At 34.5% G+C, this 21368-nt stretch overlaps 2 protein-coding genes across 2 annotated transcripts in view; both read left to right on the forward strand.

Moving 5' to 3' along the window:
• CAP (Cbl-associated protein) overlaps positions 1-21368 on the forward strand; it is a 76637-nt gene that overhangs the window by 44828 nt on the left and 10441 nt on the right. The window contains exons 7-23 of the mRNA XM_085658400.1: positions 1813-1860; positions 3079-3281; positions 3627-3828; positions 3994-4092; positions 4440-4579; positions 4920-4992; positions 5100-5135; positions 5858-6005; positions 6180-6285; positions 7600-7632; positions 8717-8833; positions 11218-11264; positions 11446-11615; positions 12871-16804; positions 17057-17827; positions 18129-18490; positions 18897-18956. Coding sequence (XP_085514526.1) covers positions 1813-1860; positions 3079-3281; positions 3627-3828; positions 3994-4092; positions 4440-4579; positions 4920-4992; positions 5100-5135; positions 5858-6005; positions 6180-6285; positions 7600-7632; positions 8717-8833; positions 11218-11264; positions 11446-11615; positions 12871-16804; positions 17057-17827; positions 18129-18490; positions 18897-18956 — 6549 coding nt within the window. The remainder of the gene's footprint in view (positions 1-1812; positions 1861-3078; positions 3282-3626; positions 3829-3993; positions 4093-4439; positions 4580-4919; positions 4993-5099; positions 5136-5857; positions 6006-6179; positions 6286-7599; positions 7633-8716; positions 8834-11217; positions 11265-11445; positions 11616-12870; positions 16805-17056; positions 17828-18128; positions 18491-18896; positions 18957-21368) is intronic.
• Positions 8840-10273, forward strand: LOC146872877 (uncharacterized). Its single transcript, XM_085658397.1, has 2 exons — positions 8840-9868; positions 9980-10273. Exons 1-2 carry the CDS (start codon positions 9116-9118, stop codon positions 10001-10003), a joined length of 777 nt encoding a protein of 258 aa, XP_085514523.1. The 5' UTR covers positions 8840-9115; the 3' UTR covers positions 10004-10273.

Below are 21368 nucleotides of genomic sequence, written 5' to 3' on the forward strand. Positions count from 1 at the left end.
GAATAAGCTCTTGTTTATTGGCGCGAAAAACGAAGGAAATTACGATTGTGTATTTATTTCTTCCACCATATTATATTGTAATTATCTTAAATTTCCTTGGTTTATTCCTCGTGTTTATCTCTCTTATTGTCGGTTAATTTCCGTTAATTGTTACGTGTTACTTACACTTCGTATACATTCGAATATTTCTTTTTATATTATAAAATGTTCAATGAAAATTAATAACGCTCCAGTCGTATTATTTATCATTATCATTTGAACCCGTAATAGGAATAATAAAATAATTTAGAAGTAATAATCGAATCTTCGAGATCATTATCGTATTAAAGTTTCTAATGTGACGAGAATAGTCGATGTTAATGCCGTTTGTATATATCTAATCTATACATAAATATACGTTGAAGCATTTAGAGCTCAGAACATAAATTTTCGTTTCTTCTCGTGTAAATTATAATTAGATCAGAAGACTACGAAATGCTGGAGTGGAGATCAAGCAGAATCAAGAGAGAAAGAGAGGGAGAGAGAGAGAGAGAGAGAGAGAGAGAGAGAGAGAGAGAGAGAGAGAGAGAGAGAATCTCGATCGGTGATCGAAAGCTGATCGGTCAGCAGTATGCACATCTGCGAGCGTATACATTGCAAAGCAGCAACGTGCTGCAACGTGCTTGACAAGCCAATCTATTCTTGGAATTGTTAGTGGAGAACGTAAGAGTAATTTGGTGTGTGTGGTGAGCACATCTATGCGCGTATATGTATATGCGCGCGCGCGCGCGTGTGTGTGTGTGTGTGTCGATATATATGTGTATGTATAGGCGTGAATCGTCTTTCCAAATTTTCCATCCCTATGTCGACCTTGTTAGTCGAATGATAGTTCTGAGAAAGAGAAAAAAAGGAAGAAGGAGAAAAAAAGAAAAAGAGAGAGATAGAGAGAGAAAGAAAGAGAGAGAGAGAGAGAGAGAGAGAGAGAGAGAAAGAAAGAAAGAGATAGAGAAAGAGACCCATGAGAAACGTTTCGTCTCATTTTCTTTCATCTCTCTGAGCATCATCCCTTCTTTTCATCCCTTCTATCTTTTTCTTCTCCACTCATTCTGTATTTTTTCTTTCTCTACCTTTCACGAGCTCGTCAAGCACGTTTTTATATTAATGAACCTCGTTGCCTTCGTCAAGGAAACTACTTAAGAAGCCTTTCAGACGTCGTCCAAAACGACGATAGAAAAACCGAGGAAAGATCTCTTTATGAGTGGCTACCATCACCTACCATCATCATAACCTTCACCGTGATAAAAAAAAAACCACTAAAACGATAGCAAGTTGCCGATATGAATGTCGTCTTCTATGTCTGTCTCTGTATCTTTCTCTTCACCGTTGAAAGATTTAGAAAGCGTTCAGATGTATTATTGTTTTTCTTTTCTTTTTCTTTTTCTTTTTTTTTTTTCTCTAACGATTATTTCGAAGAAAGTAAATTTCGAAGTTAAGTCGATGAAGTTGAGAATCGAAAGTCTTGCTTAGCTTGTTCAAGATTAAATCTCAAAATGTGGTAACCGGTACCTTTTAAGTATCTCGTATTGTATTCATTCGTCACGATTGTAAAATACGATCTACAATACACATCGTCCATTTTCCGACTTTATCTCCGTATCTCTATTTTCTCGAGGAAATAGGAATAGTATATATATATATATATATATATATATATATATATATATAATATAATATAATATAATATATAGAAATAAAAAGGAAAAGAGAAAGAATATCCTCTATATCATAAAGTATATCAGCGCGAAATTGTAAAAAATTCTTTGCTGCTTCCAGAGAACGTTATGTTCGCCCCAACGTTTAAAGCCTCGTCAGCAAAATCAGGTAAACTTATGCGAATGAACGGCGAAGTTAATGAAAATGTTTTCTCTCGTTGCACGTTAAATGTCCAATTAGACGGGACGATATTAATGAGAACATTTGATCGTATAATATATGTTGGAAATGTTATTGATACTAACGAAATAATTCAATGTCGATTGTTTAAATGAATGAATTCATTAATGAATTACTTCCACATGTAATTCGATTTATTTCTCGAATAATTATGCAATTATTGTTTCGTTCGAAAACGAAATTTTTTCACGTATGATAACTCGATAAATCGATTTAATAACGATAGGCATAAGTCATTTGCAAATGTGTTTACTTTTAGAGAAACTTGCCTCAACGTTGACTCGATGCAGCTCTCAATATAATAGTAATTATGCGTAATAGTAAATATGCCGGTGCTTTACTACTCGTATCTAATTTTACTCCTTGGGCATACTACTTCTTCATTTCCTGTTTTCGCAAGAGCCACGTGTCCACCGTTGTGACTAATACCGCAAATTAAAGATTACTAATACAAAGATGATTGCATTTCCCTCTTCTCTCTCTCTCTCTCTCTCTCTCTCTCTCTCTTTTTCTCTCTTTCTCTCTTTATCCTTCTCACACACAAATACACGATGCGTGCACTCACAAACATTCATGCTTTTTTCCCTATTAAAATGCGAAACATGTATAATCGATCTATATTACAAAAGTAATGAGGTTATAAAGTTAAAAAAAAAAAAATAGAAAAAAAAATAAAGAAATAACGGAATATTTCATTTCCGGCTTTACGAGTTTACGTAATCGACTAAAAAAAATGGAGGGGAAAGAAATGGTCCTTTATGTAATAATAACGTTACTCGAGCCAAGATTAGTGGCGCTCTTTTTATACATATCTACATACTTATACATATGTATCTACACAGATAGATACATATACATTTCTTATGTTAGTTTTGGCACAAACGCATAAAAACCATGTATTCTAGTACGTTTAATATTCGCTTTGGTGCAAGGACCTCTTCTATCTTCCTTTGTGCTTTAGTTACTTTATAATCGTCAAAATTTAAAAAAACTTTTTGCTTTCATTAGGAATAAAACAATAGGTTTATTGTATAAATGAAAATGCTTTATCATATTAATTAACTCCAATGTTATTAACGATAACTATTACGGAAAATATAATTGGGGTTGAAAAAAGATTTTGAATGTATTTCATTTTGTCGGTAGGAGTTTGGTCGCCAGGAAGCGAACCACCGGCACCACCAAAGGAACCGAGTCCGGATCGTACAAAGGATTCGCAAAAAGATGGTGGAATACCGCCGGTCTGGACGCCATCCAGCGCAGGAACGAGTCCTGTGCCAGAGAGGAAAGAGTTTCGTCCTGTACAATTTGAAAGTCCGATTTTAAGCAGAAAGAAAAAGTCCGAAGAGGTAGATACAATTTCGCTTTTTTTTTTTTTAATATTAAACATTATATCTAATCATTGCTAAACATTATTGTTTAAAATGATTACTTCGAGGCAATTAATTGTCTTATAACTTTTAAAAGAAAGAGAGAGAGAGAGAGAGAGAGAGAAAGAGAGAGACAGAGAGAGAGAGAGAGAGAGAGAAAAGAAAAAAGAAAAAAAAAGAAAAGAGAAACGAATTAAAAACTATGAAAAGGTAGTTTTCATTTCGTCGGCTATTTCAACTGAAATCAATAAAGTACTCGTGGATATATTTTAATTGTTTGAATAAACTCAAGAATTGACTTTTTAATCGATATTCCGTTTGCAGACCGAGGAAGCTTCTCCACCTTGGAAAAACGAGGAAGATAAGAAAGAGATTACTGAGAGCTTTTCACAAAGTAGCATATCCACTACGTCGCGCATTGTTAATTCTCATTCCGCTCCGTCTCAAGGCTTGAACACGTTAGCTTCTACACCGAGACTACCTAGGGCACAAAACCCGACAATCACGCTTCTGCAAAAAGCGAGAGGTTTGAAGATATATATATTTATATCTGTGTATATGTATATATATATATATATATATATATATATATATATATACGAATTTAATGGAACAATATATTTTCAAATCGATATTACACAGTGCAAGGACATTAAACATTGATTTTTCTTTTTTTTTTTTTTTACTTTAGAAGGACAATTACCAAAGGGAGCAGCGTATATCGAAGAAAGTGAGCCTTCTAAGGCCGATCATACTGATGAGAAACCATTAATTAGTCCAGGAGAAATAAGTAAGTGTATTATGAAAACAATAGTACGAAATCACTCGTTCAATGTCATTTCATGTTCCTCTAGCACGATACTTTTCATTGATTTTATTACCCCTTACTCCTGTTACCAATACGCCCGCCACCCCCGTCCTCCTGTCGCCCTCCCTCTCTTAATATCAAACCAAATTCTTCATCAATCATATGTATACCTTTTTTTCTCACGTGACAACGAGTCGATTTAATTTATCAACGTGGTTATGAGATATACGATAGTCATATATTCGTTTTCACAATCTCGCGTCGTCTACCGTGTGGTTAACAACGATGATGATCGTTTATGTTTGTGAAATCAATAAATGTTCCGTTAGTCTACACCGTGAAGAAAGAGTACGAAAGTGAGCCGGAATCGGAGAACGAACCGCCGAAAAAAATGGTCGATTTGGGTCCACGAAAGTTCGAAGGTATCGGGCCGACTACTAAAGAGGGTATTCCCCTCGTTCTAAGATCGGTAAGTTTAAGAAAATTTCTTTGGAAAATTCATGATATAGAATGTGATTAATATTAAATGACGATATCGACGAAATAATAGGTTGTTTTTGATTTTTTTTTTATCATGCAAAAATAGCACATACACACGCATACACACATACGTAACAGACGTACGTATACACGATATTTAAAATACATACATATATTATAAACATTAGTAGGTATTTGAAATGATTCACGAACAGGTACGTGTTGGATAGATAAATTTTATGTAGAAAAAATTTTTATACATATCGATTTGATCGAATGTATTCACTATAATTAACGTAATATTAAACATTGAGCAAATCGATTTTTAGGAAGTCAAGGAGAACAATCAGACTAAGTGGTACAAGAAAATGTATGATTCGCTACATCGTGCTGATAGAGACGGTAGGCAATGTTTATCGTTAATTAAAAAGCTATTAACGTTCGAAAGTAATTGCAATTTGTCGAAATTGATAAAAGAAAAATTTCAACCGATCACTACTATTTTTCAGACGACTACGTAACCATCCGTTACAAGTCCAGAAGAGGTGAATATCTTCCTCCTCACAGAAAACATACACGCAAAAAAAAAAAACAAAAAACATGAGTTATTAACATTAATAAGTCGATTAACGTAATAGTTAACATGTAATAATAAATATCGCCGTACCGATGTAAATAGACTTTGCGTAAACCAAAGTATTTACGTCGTTTGTCTGGATGAATGGACAACTGTATTGCGTAACCGAAGACGATTATTATTATACTCTTAACAATCTAATCGCTCGTGCGTGAAAATAACAATAAACAATTTGCGCTAAATACGTTCCACTATACCATATTCTATTCGAACTACCTTACCTAACATCCTGGTTCTAACCAGTGTTAATGACGATAAGCTTTTATAAGTTGTCCTTTATTTTCGAAGCGAGTCTAACGAGAATTGTGTCATGGCGTACCTATTTAATTTGCATTATGTCCTGCAGGTGCTTTACTAACTCTACGATCGCCGGCGTATATTTATCGATTAAATTACGTGACGTATTATAGTGATATCGATCGTACGATCGTACAATGGTTAAGGATTATTCATAAGAATAATTTTTATATATCATAAATAAACGAGACATCGTATCGTCTCATATCATATATTTTATTATCACGGTGATGGAGATGTAATAGGGAATAGATCATTGAAAATTGAATTTCCATATTTTTCTAATTGTAGGATATGTTTTTTTTTGTTTTTTTTTTTTGTTTTTTTTTCCAGGAGGAAGATATGGCTCGGGCATTAGCAGTTCGGGATATTTGAGCGAGCCTGAACCCCGTGGTTATTCCGATCGATCAGCCACTTTTGATAGCCGTCGCCGGCTAAGAGGCAAAGAAAATGACTTTTCTACGTCGACTATGCCGAGAAAGTGAGTCGTTTTCTTTTTTTCTTTCTTTTCTTTTTTTCTTCTTCTTTTTTTTTTTTCTTCTTTTTTTTTCTTTTCTGCGAACAAAACACGTATCTTACCGTATATAAGCATCATTGAAATGAAAGTATCTGTTCAATGGTGATTGTACACATTGTTCACTTTCGTAAATTTTAGAAATGGGCCGTTGAAATATTCTTCGGACGTTTACAAGAATCAGCCAGGACGAATCGAGGATTACGAGCCAGGCCGTTCGTCGATTGCCGATAAGGAGGCAAAGGAAGTACGTAAAACATTCGTTTTTTTCACTTTGTAATTTAATCGAAATATGAAAACTTCATCTGCTGTCGTATTCGAACGTTCGTTCGAACGATAGAAAGTTCGATAACCGAGATAAATGTGATGGACGAAAATAGATTGATCGATTTGAAAGTAAGATTCTTACTATCTATATAGGGTATAATAAGGAAATAAATTAAATGAGGATATTAATTAGGATAATTAAATAATATCTCATTTCAAATAATTATCACGTGAAAGATTTTAAAACTTCCTGACGTCTCGTTAATTGAGAAGCTAATAATTAACGTGTGTCTTTCTTTCGATCAAATTACAATGGTAGGTATGACGCGGAATCGAAATGAAGGAAAAAATAAAAAAAAAAAAGAAAAGAAAAAACAAAAAAAACAAAAAAAGAAAGAAAGAAAGAAAAAGAAAAAAAGAATAATAAAAAAAAAAGCATACAAAGTGATAAAAATTTTCACCCGATAAAAAATGATATTCCTGGAACATGATCGTTTCAAATGGCTTTGCTTCTAGCCAACTTCTGTCACGCGGACGACAAGGAAGGTAACAATTAAATGAAACGAGTATATAAATATAAGATGCTCCTTTCATAAGTTTAAAACATTTTATTATTGAGAGCTTTTCTTTTTAGCGTTGAGTCGTATAATTGTGCGAACTTCCTTTTCTCTTCTTTTTTTCTTCTCTTCTTCTCTTCTCTCTCTTTCTCTCTCTCTCTCTCACTCTCTCTCTCCTTCTCTCTATCTCTCTCTTTCTCTGTCAAGGCAAAGATCATTGCGTTTATTATTTGATTAATATGGACAAACAAGATAAGATTCATAAGAACATTCACATAGTCATCAGGAAACTTACTATTACGTATACATTGTGTTTGTTTTAGCTTTTGTAGCGTCGCTTGTAGTAAATCCTATGTTCGAAACACATACTTACTCTCGTCTAGTTTGCATCTAAATCCTTGACATACATACATACATACATACATATATATATATATATATATATATATATATATATATATATATATGTATACATAGTTTACGTAAATTATAGGCACATACATGCATATAATGTATTTAATTTTAATATTCGACATTATCTTAAAAAATACATAAATAAATAAGTAAATAAATAAATAAATAAATATCTCGAGTTTTTATATTAGTTCGACGATTTGATTTAGGATGATAACTAGAACGAGATAAAACACCTTATTTTAACTTTTATTTCTAAATGTCTACATAACTCAATAGATTTAACGCATAGTATAATGCTGTATTTAATTCTATGTTTCTAGTGGTGGGACGAGGTCATGGACATATTTGACGGGGTACGCCATTTTTGTACTTAAGCGAAATTATGTAAGGTCTATCACTTTATATCTTTCCTTTCTTTCCCTTGGATTTTTCTTCTCTCTCTATCTCTTTCTTTCTCTCTCTATCTATCTCTCACTCTCTCTCTCTCTCTCTCTCTCTTACTATTTTTCTATTCATTACCTTTGGTATATTGAATAAATAACGAGAGTGATAATATCATTAAGACCAAAGAGTTTTCCGAGGGAAAAGAAATCTCACATAAAAGAAATTTCTCAACTTTTATTGAAGTTGAAGTTATTCCATTATCTCGTCTGTTATCTAACTTGAGAGCAAAGGCTTATTATTTTAACGATCAAATTTAAAGAGGATTAAAGATATTAAAGTAATATTCTTTTTGTGGCTCTTCTTTCTTTTTTTTTTTTTTGCTCAGTGATCATACCTACTTACCTACTTTTTAGAAAAACATGTTAATTAATTAAAGATTTAACAATGAGTTAACAATAATCTGACAATTAATCGTTACAAATGCTTTCCAAGTTTAACATTATCCTATTCATTAAATCATAAAATTTTCACTCTCATATTTGGTAGATTCGATTCGAAATATCTTTATCTCTTCATTCTCTCTTTCTCTCTCTCTCTTTCTCTTTCTCTCTACGATCATGAAATCTCTTCATCTTTGATACGACTATCATTCTTCGCACCTGGTTTCACTCTGCACGATTATCCTTCTATTGTCTTCCGTTAGGAAAAAAGAAAAAGAAAAAAGAAAAAAAAAGAAAAAGAATCTGATTCGAATATGGACCTTCTGGGGAAGCCAATAGATTCCCTTTTTGGTCTAGGCACTTATCGGATATTTCTATATGTGTACGTAGCCATTATGTATGCATATATGTATATATCACGATCGATGTCCGTGCGTGTGTGTATTCTTTGGTGTTATGTCCGCTCGTACGTAACCATTTCGCTTTCGGATCGCTTTTTCCTGGTCCTCTTGGATGATACCATTGTACCAATACTACCATCAATATCATTACCATTTACCAATACCATTACCAATACCAATCACCATGACCGTTAATCACGACAATCGGACAGTGGCTGGACGAAAACGGATGTCTTCAGGAGAGTTATCCGAAGGGTCACGTTGGTGTTTCTGGACGTCAGGGTCAACGTGTGTTAAGTCTTTCCTACAGACCGGAGACTGGTCAGAACGTAAGGGAATCTTGGCTATGTGGTTCGAAGAGTCAGCTCGAGGTCGGCCCGAGGACGTTCACGTCACGGGCGATCAAGCATGGAGAGTCTGAATCTACTCGGCAGCATGTTCTTCTGCATCAGCAACAGCAACATCGCACGAAGATCGTCCTCGATCGAGCCGGTAAATCGATCAGGCACGATGACGAGGAGACAACGATCGGTGTCCGGCCGATCGAGGATCGAATAATCCGACCTTTGGAGAAAAGCAGCGATTGTTGTTGGCATGCAGCTACTGGCAGCATGCTGGACGGAAGGTCGAAGAGCTTCATCTTACCGGATCGTTGTCCTCGGCGATCGTCTTCGCCGCAGAATGTCGATCGTGCCAGCTTCCTTAGAACGATCGTTCCCATTGGCACTCGCACTAATAATCATCATCATCATCATCATCATCATCATCATCATCACCATCATCAGCAGTATCAACAACAACAGCATTACAACCAGCAGCAACATCAACAACAACAACAACAACAACAGCAGCAACAGCAGCACCATTACCACCATCATCATCATCATCGCCAACATCATCAGCAATTGAATAATAACAATAACAACAACAACAACAACAACGACCGAGACTTAGACGACAACGATGACAATGATGACCGCTACCGTCATAACCATCTCCACCATCATCATTATCACCAACGCGTACCGCCTTCTTCTTCTTCTTCTATTACTTCTTCTACTTCTACTGCCACCGCAACCATCACTACTACTACAAGCACTACTACCACAACTACTACTACTACTTCTACCGCTGCCGTTGCCACTACTACTACTACTACTACTACTACTGCTACTACTACTACTACTACTACTATTACTACTACCGCTACTACTATCACCATTACTACTTCTTCTTCTACTGCTACTACTACTACTACTTCTCTTTCCAGCACCGATCATCTCACGTTACCATCACCAACGACACCTTCTTCTTCCGTTAACGTCGCCAACGCTCTGGGCGCATCTTCTGCGCCAGCTTCACGGGTTAGAGGCTTCAACGTCATTGACAAGTAGACTTGCACGATGACGTTCTACTTTTTCTCTCTATTTTCTTCTTTCTTTATTACTTTTCTATCTATTCGTGTTTACTCGTAGATGGATGCATACTTTGATGGTTAAAAGTCGTTACTCTGGAAGTTTACTATCGAGGTCATTGCATTATATATGAGCTGATAGACTATTGGAAAAGGACGGTAATTTCAATTTGAAATCTTTTATTTTTCATGCGAGCAAACGAAAATTAGTAGAGATCGATGTTAGATTATTTATTCATAGCGTTTTCTTTCATACGAAACAATTTGATCAGATCTACGAGAGTTACGTATTATATAAAAAAAATAATTTTTTAAAGATTATCTTTCATTAATTATATTTCATTCAATGTCAACTGATTTCACTTGTATTCATCCAAATTTTCGTTTCTTCTTTATCATCTTTTTGTTTTCTTTCGTTTCTTGTTTCTTTTTCTTTTTCTTTTTCTTTTTCTTTTTTTTTTTTTTGGAAACCTTCTCAGGTAACACACATTTTTCTTTAGATATATCGTCTATTTTGAATAATAAGAAGCTATGGTATTTTTATAATTTTACGCTCTTCAATTTTTAGGCTGCGATATTTCTGTCGAATCGTAAGGAGAATTTGTTATGTTTCTCGTTGCATTTAGGAATGATTTGATTGATATTCACGTTAGTTCGAATTTTTCGTTATCGTTGTTTCATCTATCTTCTTTTTCTTTTTTCTTTTTCTTTTTTTTTTTCTTTTTTTTTTGTTTTTTTTTCTCTATATCTTTCCTTTCAACGTCAGCTCGTTCGTTCGCTTTATTCCTCACTCGTATCTTTCAAACTATGCTTTATTATACGATAGAGCCTGAATGTGTATAGCATGTTTCCACGATATAATTTATTGAGGGAAGTGATTCGCAAAAGTAATTGTGGGATTCGAGGGATTAATACGTTATTGATATTTTCTGATCGTTATGATCGTATGTAAATATCCAAGTAGAAAAGCCAAAATGTATTCGTAATTTTCTTCTATTTATATAATCAATATCCAATGTTGGTAAGTGTTGCCTTTGTGTGAAACTAAATGTTAAATGTTTGCACATTAATATGCCACATAATATATTATTGCATATCGGTGTACATGAGTGTTGTATGTATCATATAATTAATCGTATATATATATATATATATAACTCCTATTTTCGGTATGCCTGCCAATACGCGTTAATTGCGTACACGAGGCATGTTTTTAACAAGCTGCATATGTTTCCAACTGAACGTTAAAAGAATACTTCCTGAAGTTAATTAGATTAATATTGATCTCTTTGTTTCCAGCAGTTCGATCAACGTACTGCTCAACCAGGAAAACCTTATATGTCTCAGTAAGTATTATAACAAAATAGAATAAAACGAAATAAAAAAGAAAAAATAAATAAATAAATAAAAGAAAAACTATGGAAAAAAAATATATATATATAAAAGAAATCAAAATTGTATCAGACTCCGAATTCCGTTCTTAATAATGTAATTCTTCGTAATAATGTTTTTTCTTTTCCTTGAAAGTGCTTTCAAAGAATCAGGATACGAAAGTGATTCAACATTGGTATTTCGACGACGAGAGGATATCAGTCCGCTCAGTCTTCTGGAACAAAGATTGGCTTACAAAAGCGTGCAAAGTGGTGGTGACGTGCCTCTACATGGTCTCCGTAAACCAGCCCCGGAACGACCAAAGGGTGAGTGACCATATAAAAACGTGTAATTCGCGCTGACTCTGATTTTCTTTGTTTTTCTTTTTTTATCTTTTTTTTTTTTATCTTTTTATTTTTATACCCATGACTAATGTTATGTACATTTGAAACGTTCTCTCTCTCTCTCTCTCTCTCTCTCTCTATCTATCTATCTATCTATCTCTCTATCTCTATCTCTATCTCTGTTTCTCTCTCTCTCTCTATATATATATATATATATCTTTCTCTCTTTCTGTATAATCGAGCATGCGGACAGCATACGTTTGTGTGTTAGCTACGACTTATGCATTCTTTTTGTTTATTTTTTTTTTTCGTCTTGCTATCGCTAGCTAGCTATCGTTGCTAAAAATTTGAGTCGTTCATTTACACGAACCATGTACATCGTCGCCGAACATTCCAAATTTTAAAATTTAACGACGACTAATGTGCTTTATTTTTTTTCTTTTTGTTTTTCTTTTTTTTCTCTCTTTTTTTTTTTTTCTTTTATTTTTCGTATTCGTTTTAAATCATCCATTAATTATTGGGATTCGCTTTAATCGTAAAAGGTAAGAATAGGCGTTTTCTTATCGCAAAGAGTAAGTTTATTATCGCATTGTCGTAAAATCTATTTGTACGAAATATTTTGATCGAATCTCATTGGATAGGAATTGAAATACATCTATTTTAGTTCATGAAAAATTCGAGTCGAAGATGGCATGGTATGATGAGATTTATATTCTATAGCATGTCGCTCGAATTATTTAGCTTATTAGAATGCATATTTTTAATCTCGTTAATATTTTTCTTGTTCTTTCACTTTTTTTTTTTTATTTTTTTTTTAATTTTTTTTAATTTTTTATATTACGCTCAAAAATATACACACAGCACCGCTATAATAGACACTTATTTATCGATATTGGTGTGTGATACACTCTTAATCTATTTGGTTTTCCTTTTTTTATTCTTATCTATCTATCTATCTAGCTATTTATCTGTCTATCTATCTATCTTTTTTTTTCTAATTATAACGCACGAGGAATAATAAGAGAAGAGGATTTTCAATTTTCACGTTTTGGCACGCTAACGATGTTGAAAATCGTCATCACTCGCAAGCTTGATCTTAAGAGGAACTTTCCAAACTTTTGGTGAACGGGAACGGGCTTTGGAGAGAATAGGAAAGAAAGACGTAAAGAACGAAAGAAAGAAAAAAAAAAAATAAAAAAATAAAAAACGAAAAAAAAGATCGAAACTTTGTCCACAGACGACTCCGAGATCGAATATTTCCCGATCTCACCGACCTTGACGAGGATACGCGTGCATCGAAAGGGTCTCGCGACCTCTGGAAAAAACGGATCGTCCACGTCGATGTTATTCTCTCAATACAAACGATCGGCACCGTCGTTGACGTCGACGATCGTACAGAGTCCGATCATGAAAGCAGGAAGTTCGAAATCAAATGTTTATCGATCGAGTTCCAATTTGATTGATAGAACAACCGATAATCCTTTTGGATCAAAATCAAATTCACGCGTTTTAACATTCTCGAGGCCACCATCGCCGCCACGAAGAAAATCTTCGAAGAACAACGAGACTTTGAAAAATTATTATAAAAACGGTATTACATCGGACGGTCATCATCAATCATCGAATTCCAGACATGCTCAGTGTTTCAATCCGGAAAGAGTTTCAGACATAAGATTGTTGAGAGAAAAATTGTCTAGCAATCTCGAGAAGCATAGAAAGTCACGAGAACGTCAGAGTTCAAATATCGTAAGTGTTAATTCGCCGAGTCCAGTCTCGTATAAACGAAAAATTCTTTCGCAAAGTTTATCAAAGAATTTTGGTAAAAGTTCTCCATCCGTTTTATCTTTACGTAGCCTTTCCGAAAGCAACGCGACGAGGAACGATAGAATATCGTCGGATAAAATAAGAAATCGATTTTCTTCATCCACCTGTCCATTGTCTGCTACGAAATCTGTCTCAATTAAATCTGAGATATCTAAAACGAAACAGGGAACGTCGATCGATACTAAAGAAATTATATCACGAGTAGAATCCTCTCAGGTTTCGAAAAAGGATAATTCGAGAGCTCGTTTGACCAAAAGGGAACAGGAGGAATCTTGTAAGAGATTAAGTAGATCGAACATTGACATTTCATCGGTTACGGAAGGTAGTAAAAGAAATTTACAAAAGCAAAAGGATACAAAAGGTAAAATACCACCTTCTGAGACTTTTGTAACGAGCTCAGCGACTTTATATTCCTCTCATACGATCACCGATAAGGAAAAAGGTATTGTAGATAAAGCTCTTAAGGTTGTAGTTGCGATATCGTCAAAAGGTCAAGAACCTTGTCGAAAAACCGAATCTCAATTGTCAAAGAACGTAACATCAAAGATTGATTCGAAGAGTTCTTTATCGGCGCGTAAATCGATTCCCATTCAAATAAAAAAATCTTCAAAGATTTCGAAGCAATCTGATCGTTCATCTAAAAAAGATATTCCTATATCGATCGTGGCCTCGCCGTCTACAGAAATTAGTGAGAGTGTTAAGAAAAAAAGATCCAAAGAGAAAGCTCGGGGGGTGATCGTTAGAACATCCGATCGTAAGCAAGAAACTATTACACGAGTTAGTTCAGATAGAGAGGACAAAAAGTTCGATACGAAAAAGAAGTCAAGAAAAGAAAAAGAAACTTCGAAATCCAAAGGGAACATTATTCCGAACAATAGGATGGAAAAAGAAGGTAAAAGAATTTCGGAAAAGTCATTTGAAAAATCGAAGATGATAAAACGAATGGATGAAGGTCCAAATGTTCATAGTCTAACTATGACCGAGATAAAGAAACATCAGGAAAATACCGATACGTTTTTTCAAAATTTATTTTTGAGAAACGTTTTCTCTCCAACTTTGTCTTCCCAATATCCTGAAGTTGCTTCGAAGAAATCCTTTGTTTATGAGCGTACCAAAATGTTACAAAGTAACGAGAGAAGGGCCAGCAAGTCTGAGCCATCTTTGAAGTCCTTGAGTGTATATTTGGCACACAAACGACCAGTTTCAAATTCCAGATTCAAGAATTTGGATCGCGAAAGCTTATCATCAAGAAGTTTAAGTCCGTGCGGCGTTAGCTGGCCAGGTCGGTCTATATTTCAAAAGGTCAGTAAATTCGACAGTCTTTTACGGGTCGACGAGTTCGGTTCTTCAACGACTTTACGTGGCAGAAGTCCAGATTTAACGCGGGATGGAATTAAAGAGAGAAGTCTAAGCGAGCCACCATTAAAAACGCTTTCGGGAAGATCGAAAGACGAAACATTAAGTTCTAGGAGAACTTCTCGAACGTCTACGCCGTCTCCGATCAGACCACCAACTCCTCGTAGAAGTCTGATCTCTAAGGAGAATCAAGATCGTTTAATAAAAAAAAAGTTTAGAGCTAGAAGCGCAGGCGAGGCCGATGATCTACGAACGAAACTATCTATACTTGGATCGAATACCTCGATCGCTAAAAGCAGTAGTTCTTTATGTCCATCCTCGATCGATCAGGATGATTATCATCAATACGTTCTTGAATTATTACATTACAAAAGAAGAGGCGAGAAGTATAAAGCCTTGCATGATTTTTATTCGAGTTTGGAAAGAATAGGACAACTTGAAAGAACGACTTCGTCGGGTGATCTTAGACCGAGAATGAAAAATGAAGAGATCATAGATTACGAACGATGGAAGGAAATCAGATCTAAGGAGAAAGCGGAATGCGAGCTGAGTTCGCTTTATGGAAAGTTGAAAGCCGTACAAAGAGACAAAGATTTTTTATTCAATACAAAGGACGTTGAAAAATTTAAATGGCGTGGTGATTGTGGCTTAAGATGTAAGGAACGTTCGGTTGAAAATATTCTTCGATATTTTGAGAAATTAGAAAAGGAAGAGAGCGAATTGGAATCATCTAAGAGACGAGAGATAGCTGCTAATAAAGATGTGTACAAACCTTTATGGCGAGGTAGTTCGGTTGTTAACGTAGCTGATACGATGCAAAGAAAGGCCAACGCAAAATTTGATATCCAATCGAAAATATCCGATCGAACTTCATGGCAAAAAAATCTTGGTTGTAGTAAAAAGTTTTGGAGTAGTTTAACAATCGAACAAGTAAACGCTTTGAAGAATCAATTGAACGATATTTATGGTAGCGAGGAAACAAAGTCACGAATGTCCAGACGCGATCATTCTTCTATCGTCGAACCATCGAAGGAAGATTTTCGTAGCAAAAAGGATGACAAATGTGAGATCACGTCGAAGTACGAGATCGTGGTCGATGATTTTCAAGAGGACGGTAAGGGTCTTCATGTTCGATGTCACTCTATGATTACTCCGGACGAGTCGACTAGTACTATGGAATTTTCTGGGTCAGAAACGACCTTAAAAAGGAGTGGCTCGATTGGACGTGGAAGAAGGACCTTTGAAAGATCGGAATTAAATGATTCCATCGAAAAATCCCATATGACGGAATTTGAAAAGAAGAGATTGTCCTTGACACTTGGAAAGGAAGTTTTGGATAAAGTTACTCGAAGGAGATCGTCTTCGGCTCCTCTAGCACCTAGGGAAACTCGTGGTGCTATCGCAGCGGCCATGGCAAACAAGAAAACTTCGAACATGATCAATGTTAGCAGTACACCTAATTTATCGTCTGCACCAAGCGTTACCAACACTTCACCTAGAACATGTTATTCCTTGGAAGTGTCTTACGAGGATAGTTCGAAAAAGGAAAAGAATGATTTTCTATTGGTTCTGGCGCCGAACGAAGATATTGCGAAAGAAAAGGAAAAGGTGGAAAATGTTTTTGAAGAATGGTCAAAGAAGACACCTGTAGTATCGTCTATCGTTGACGTTGATAATAATATATCTAAAAATAAAATGATTTCAACAACTTCTGGTAGTGAAATGGATAGCACGAGTTCCGAAACATCTGTGAAAACTGTTATCAAACGAAATATCGAAATGGAAGACGTACCTAAGAAGATCGAATTCTTTGAAAATATCGATGCGAAACAAAATGATAAAAAAAGTAAAGAGAGATGTAAAGTTTCTAGATTGTCCTCGTCTCAGAGTTTCGCTGATCTGAAAGAACTATTCGGTGAATCGGAAATGGCACGACTGGAATATTCGACTATACCGTTGTACAGAAGGAAATCAGCATCGTCGGAAAGGATGTTGGAAAAATCAAAAGATTTGGAAGAATTTGGCGACTTTGAATCGGAATATCAGACTGGTTCTATCTCGCCTGAGGAGTTCGGTGATTTTAAAATAAAAAAAGATAAAAGTCAAATGAAGGAAATCGAAAGTTTAGTAGAAAAGGAAACGGATGAGAATGTATCGAAGGTCCGATTGAAGAAACAGGAAGGGAAAGTGTCACCTTCGAAAGAATCGATCGATCGGGATACAACGTGTTGTTCGATCGAGAGGAAGAAACGATCCAAGAGCAGGCTTCCTGCGGAAGTAGACATGCGACAGTCGCTTCAACGTTGCTCATGGGAGCGTGAACGCGATTCGAGACCACAAAGCATCAGTCCATGTCGGGCTACAACGCGTTCCAACTCGTCGTGCAGTGTCGAGAGTATATTCCAACGTGGAACGTCGCCCGATCCGGAAAGATATTGGCGTGCTTATTTGAAATTGGTGAAGAACGGTACAGTGAGAAAATTGCGAGATAGATTCGAGGGTAGTTTCGAGGATTTACATTCGTCGAATAAGTTTCGTATACGTCCAAAAAGATTTCAAAGTGATCCGGAATTGGCTAGGAACGTTTTGAAGAAAATAGAAGAAAGTAGGACGACATTGTTGAAACCGCAAGAATATTCCAATGTCAATTGGTTGCGTAAAAAATACGAATCTAAAAGAGGGAGGACACGTCGAAGAGGGGAATCACCACCAATCCCAAGGGTACCATTGAGATTGGACACACTTTCGATGCCTCATATAGATGTTATCAGTAAAATGGCAGAGCTAAAGGATTCCTCGGTTTCTTCGAGTAAAGTAACGAATTCCATCGCTAGGAAAGCCGAAACTAAAGAACTCGCTGCGAGAAAACCGGTCGAGAAGATAATAAGAAAGTTTGAGGATCCTGAGAAGAAGGGAAAAACATCGATTTTAGGCGAGATGTTTACGTCCGCCCCTGATGTTCGTGAATTGAGGGACATCACGCCTTATCTTGCTGGAAGATGGGTAGCACATAGGTAGCGATGGTACTTGAGGTCTCCTGGCTCGCGTCATTTTTTGATTCGATTATATTGTCGAATTGATCGAACGACGTTAAGGGCTGACATCATTTATATATATATATATTTATCTTTTTCCTAAACTTTTATTTTAACTTCAATGAGATTAATTTCTCAATGTCATCCCTTTACGTTTATAGGAGTCCTCTTAATTTGTCTAGAGAAAATATTAATTTATTCAAAATTTATTACGAACCTTAGATATCTTGTATAACAAAAACAATAACTCCAAGTTCCATCGCTATTCGCTTGCATTCAGGTATCCAAGTAGAAGAGACAATATGCGCTCGTTGTCATCGCCACCAAATCTTGAAAATCGTAATTCTGAGAACGGTGATGTAATCGCGAGTTCGTCGAAAGACTCGAAAGAAACGAATGAGAAAAGGAGATTGGATGAGAGCCGTGATAATTTCTCTACGAAAATCACACGGCCATCGACGTCGATCTTGAAGCAGCACAAGGACATTTTTGCGAATCAAGAGTTCGATCCTAGTAAACATAGACCGAGATTTAGATATCAACCACCACCACCACCACCCTCGCCTATCGTTAAACGAGAAGCCAAGTTTTGGTTACCACCATTGCCAACTTACACTGCTCGGCCTACCGTCAGTTTTGAAGGTCTGCTTGTTTGATAATTAGAAACAATAATTTTGATAACATTTCTTAAATGATAAAAATTAATTTCACATATACGTCTCTGTATTATTAGATGATTTTTCTTAATTTATAATTTGAGATTTTTCGTATCAATGTAAGTACATTACTCTTTTTTTTTTCTTTTTTTTTTTTTTCTCTTTTTTTTTTTTTTTTTTTTTTTTGAAAAGCACCAATATCGATAGATATTAGAAAAATGAAGAAGAACAAAAAAAAATGAAAAGAAAAAAAAAGAAGCTCGTGCTGTGTGAATATCGATTAATCATTATCATTTCAGTGTCTCAGCGAGATTCCTTCGTTGTTTGTAGTGTTATTAGGGCTAATTATTATTTTCATTTTTTTTTTTTTGTTTTTTCTGCTGAACCAATAGAATACTCGAACGCACCCCCGCCGCCACCAAAGTCACAACATTGCAGAGACGAGCCCCAAGGTAATGCCACAACATGCTAATTGATATTTTCTTTTTTACTTTTATCATTATTATTATTATTATTATTATTATTATTATTATTATTATTATTATTATTATTATTATTATTATTGATATAATATTCATCTCATTGTTCGCTTGATAATGGAATATTTTGCATATTTTAACAATATTCTACATAGTTCTAGTCCTCGTGTAAAATTCATAAAACATATATCGCCATTTAGGTGAGATCTTTCGGAAAATATCATAAATTAATATTGATTAGTTAGAGGATAGTAAAAATAAAAAATTCATTATAATTATTAGTCGATGCGTTGGATATCACTGAAAATGCATGTCTCTGGTTTTATTAATGAATATCGACAAACTAGTTTGTAATAGTCCATAGAGCAGGTGGATGATGAATGATTGTTGTTCGTTATTGAATGAATCATAGAGCATGATTATCAGAAAATCTTGGAAAGCATGCGATATTGCATCCTTGAAGAAATCAAGGCTCGAACTATTGACTAATTGTGTTCGTGTAATTAACACGAAACTTTCCAAAAATAACTCGCTCTTTCGCATCGTAATACAGTGTTCTAAGCATACTAATAAATACCTATTTAAATCTCATGTCGAAAATTTTGCACGCCTTTATGATTACTTCCGGTTAATAAAGTTTTAAAAAAAGAGAGAGAGAGAGAGAGAGAAAAAAAAGAAGGAAGATTCTGCAAAAATATAAAAGCAAAAGTTTTATTTTAAATTTCAATTCGATTTTAAATTTTCATTATTTAATTATATCAATTTCCTTTAATGTCCAACGAAAATATTCCCGATCAAGGATATTAAAACGAAGATAAGCATTATAATGCAAAAAATCATGCCATTAAAATTAAACCAAATCTCATATATTATATTTTTGTCATAGATATTTTCCGCTTAATTCCATTTACGTAACAACGTTTCATTTAATACCTGATAACGTTTCTGATAAAATATTTATATTAAATACGCATTATAATATTAGAATAGATATTATATATAAAAAGGCAAAGAAACATATGCCATGGGATTTAAATAGGTAATTCAACGGGCACATATTCTCGTTACGTTTTCTCTTGGTCATCGTTGGAAATAAATCATTTTAGTGGGATTTAGACGTTTGACGTTTACGAGTAGACTCGATGGCCGAGGAAGAAAAAAAAAAAGGAAAAAAAAGATATAATGACTTTTTTACGAGAAATTTTCTTACAAGATTTTTTTTATTAAAATATTAAAAAAGATAATTTATATTTTTCATGATACTCAATTATAACTTTATCTTTTTATACGTGTATATATATATATATATATATATATATACGTGTGTGTGTGTATGTGGGTGTGTGTGTAATATATAAATAATTTTTTTAACAATAGATACATACGTGGGAACATTTTATAGAATCGCATAATTTATAATGAACATTATTAATACATACAAAAGACATAGACGATTGCGAATAATCAATTACTCGAGTATAAGTCGAAAGTATATATGTATATCCATTTGTATTTCGTGGCAGTATGTCAGAACGAACGGTACATCGTTCGATTAAATTATACGGTACATCATTGACAACGCTACGTGACAATCCACGTAGTTGCGACCGTTCGGAGGCGTTCTCGTTCGGTCTATGGCCTAATGTAAAGAGCCTTCTTATTATCTTCCCGTTACGTAATTAGGATAACCAAATGCAAACTTACATTAGACGAGTTGGGTTCGAGTTTACCTTGACGGTATACTCGATAAGAAAAAGAAGGTATAATTGACATGATCTAATATATATTTCAAAATCGTTGAATAACTCCCGCGTGATTTATATTTTAACATTATTTTTTTTTTTACGTTTAATCGTAATAACTTTTAAAATCGTCATAGATATTAATACTTATATTTCAATTAAATGGAATTAGTTTTTGAGATATATCTTTCCTTAAAGAAAAAAGAAAAAAGAAAAGAGAAGAGAAAAAGAAACGTAAAAAAGATAGACAATCTTAGTTCAATGTAATATCTTATCTAATCTTTTACTATTATTAACACCATCGAGTTCATGGTGCAGTATAGTTGTCTACGATTTATAACAGTACGTGCGTTTTAGTAAATTTAAAAAAAGTTCAACCTTGATAATGCAAAAATAGTATAGCGGTGAGGTATACAAAAATAACTAAGAAAATAATGAATAAAGACGTTAATTATACATTTTGAAATATTATTTATATAATTGAAAAGAATCGTAATAATTAAAATATTTTTAACTCGATGAACGTACATTTTTTTCTGTTGTCTGAATGACATTATTTAAACTAAACGATATCGTCTCGTGGCTTAAGATAGCACGGCATTTGAATCATCATCGAAAATACTTCATTGCGATAGAAATTCAC

The sequence above is a fragment of the Vespa mandarinia genome, chromosome 7 (genome assembly GCF_050613455.1).
Source record: "Vespa mandarinia isolate Hongniang chromosome 7, ASM5061345v1, whole genome shotgun sequence".
Taxonomy (NCBI): Eukaryota; Metazoa; Arthropoda; class Insecta; order Hymenoptera; family Vespidae; genus Vespa; species Vespa mandarinia.

Bases quoted from the DNA above. Each gene is read 5' to 3' on its own strand.
- LOC146872877 (XM_085658397.1), top strand. From the start codon at position 9,116: ATGCTGGACGGAAGGTCGAAGAGCTTCATCTTACCGGATCGTTGTCCT. The intron at 9,869-9,979 runs GTTAGAGGCTTC...GTTTACTCGTAG, and splicing joins CTTCTGCGCCAGCTTCACGG to ATGGATGCATACTTTGATGG.